The sequence below is a fragment of the Zingiber officinale genome, unplaced genomic scaffold, assembly GCF_018446385.1.
Source record: "Zingiber officinale cultivar Zhangliang unplaced genomic scaffold, Zo_v1.1 ctg161, whole genome shotgun sequence".
Lineage (NCBI taxonomy): Eukaryota > Viridiplantae > Streptophyta > Magnoliopsida > Zingiberales > Zingiberaceae > Zingiber > Zingiber officinale.
In genome coordinates this window covers 94,856-97,029 of record NW_024589854.1, presented here as the reverse complement: position 1 = coordinate 97,029, position 2,174 = coordinate 94,856, and the positions used below count along the sequence as shown (strand labels likewise).

General features: G+C 39.5%; 1 protein-coding gene across 1 annotated transcript; it reads left to right on the top strand.

Moving 5' to 3' along the window:
• Positions 1–279: 279 nt before the first annotated feature.
• Positions 280–1,596, top strand: LOC122036425 (probable F-box protein At4g22060). Its single transcript, XM_042595727.1, has one exon. The coding sequence runs from the start codon at positions 280–282 to the stop codon at positions 1,594–1,596; it is 1,317 nt and encodes a 438-aa protein (XP_042451661.1).
• The last annotated feature ends 578 nt before the right edge of the window (positions 1,597–2,174 follow it).

Genomic DNA, 2,174 nt, shown 5'->3' with positions numbered 1-2,174 from the left:
CAATTTTAATCAAATAAATTGATTCCCGATTTGTTGAAGTCGGAAACGGAAAATCTATAAATACGATATTAATTGATATTAATTGCAGTTTGATAAATTCTATTTTATCAAAAAAAAATCTATAAATTCACACACAATGATTTGGAATTTGAGAAGAAAAAAGAAACAGATCGTGAAGAAAATTTTGGAAATAAATCCTTGAGGCAACGCTAGAACAATACTATAAAATCCAGGAAGATGCCATTGCCGCCACATCTATCTCTCGTAGAGTCTACTGCAATGGCTGGCGGAGGCGGCTGGGCTGATCTCCCGCTGGATCTCTTCTCCCTCATCTTCTCCAAACTCTCCCTTCCTCAATTACTCCGTTCAGCCGCCGTCTGTGTTTCGTGGTCGGCTAACGCCCGCGATCTGTCCACGCGCAGCAACTGCTTTAAGTTCCGCGGTCAGAACCCCTGGCTCGTGCTTTACGACGATCCCCATGGCGACCCCTCCGCCATCACCTTCTACGCTCTCGACGAGCGAAGGGAGTTCACCATCCCCGTCCCGGACCCTCCCATAAGAGATCGACTCTTCCTCGGCTCTGCTCACGGTTGGATCATCACCATCGACGTCCGCCTCTTTGTGCAACTGCTGAACCCGATCACCGGCGCGCAGATCGACCTCCCTCGCGCCCTCCTCTCTGAGCGCGCCCGCCCCATCCGCGACATTGCAAGGCGTCTAATGGGCTTCATGATGCCGATACCAGGGGAGGAAGTGGAGGTAAATGGTGGAATCCCTAGCCAATGCTGTCTAGAACAGCATCACCTCAAAGCCATCCTATCTGCTGATCCGTCGCTCGGAGACGGCTACTCCATCGCGCTCATCCATTATCCTTCCAGGAGAATCCTTTTTACCCGCTCCGGTGATGCAAAATGGTTCGACCTAAGGAACTCCATTTCAGTTGAAAATATAGTCTTCCATAAAGGTAAACTGTATATGAGCACACTTTCGGAAGTGTGTGTTTGTGACTTAGACGAGGCCCAAATTCAAGATGGCGAAATGCCCAGATTTAGAGTGGTCGATCGAGCTTTATATCGTCCACATGTACACTACTTTCTTAAGACTCCTCGGGGAGATCTTTTCAGTATTTGGAAGGACAAGTTTAGGAGCACCATCTCTATCAAGGTTTACAGGGTGATGGATGAGGAAAAGCCAAGTGAAAGACTAGAGACAGTGATAGACTTGGGAGTGTTTATTATCCCCGTAGACGACGATAGGGTGGTGGTGGACAAAAGTATGAGATTAGAAGAAGCGAATGACTTGGAAGACTTCATCGTCTACTTAGGCGGCTGCCACCAACTTTGCCTTCCTGCTCGTGATTTTCCACATTTGACGCCTAATTCTATATATATTACAGATGACTTAGAACTTCTAATTCTAGATCGAGAGTTTGCCGAAGATTTGATTGGATATTGGCACCGGTATTCCTTCACACTGCCTATGATTTTGGAACGAATGTGGTTCACAGACACACTGAATTGTCCGATTTCCTTTAGCATCGACAAGCCTTTCCTCCGATTATACTGGCAGCCTCCCTCGAGCTCCATTTGTCAGTAAGTTTGTAATCATTTAGCAGCGTTGGATGTTATAAACAGTTGTGTGCAGTTTCTTTCTTTGGAAAAAAAATATGGTTTTGTATATTTCTTTAATCTTTAAGTTTCTCATAGTTGAAAAAAACATTACTAAATGAACAATTTAATCAAGATTACATTACATTACAAATTTAATTACATTATAAGTAAGATTATATTACATCCAGTGTGAATGTTTACCTAATAATATGTTATATAATAAATAATATCTATTAGTGTTGTTATTTAAAACTATGTGAATTTATTGGCCTTACACTAATATCTATATTTAATTTTCTCTAATTTATCATATTCTATTATAATTAATATTTTTTTTATTATAATAGATTAAGTAAATAAATATTTGAAGTAGTATGCTAATATCTATTAGTGTTGTTATATAAAGCTATGTGAATGTTTACCTAATAATATGTTATATAATTAATAATATCTATTAGTGTTGTTATTTAAAACTATGTGAATTTATTGGCCTTACACTAATATCTATATTTAATTTTCTCTAATTTATCATATTTTATTATAATTAATATTTTTTATTATAAT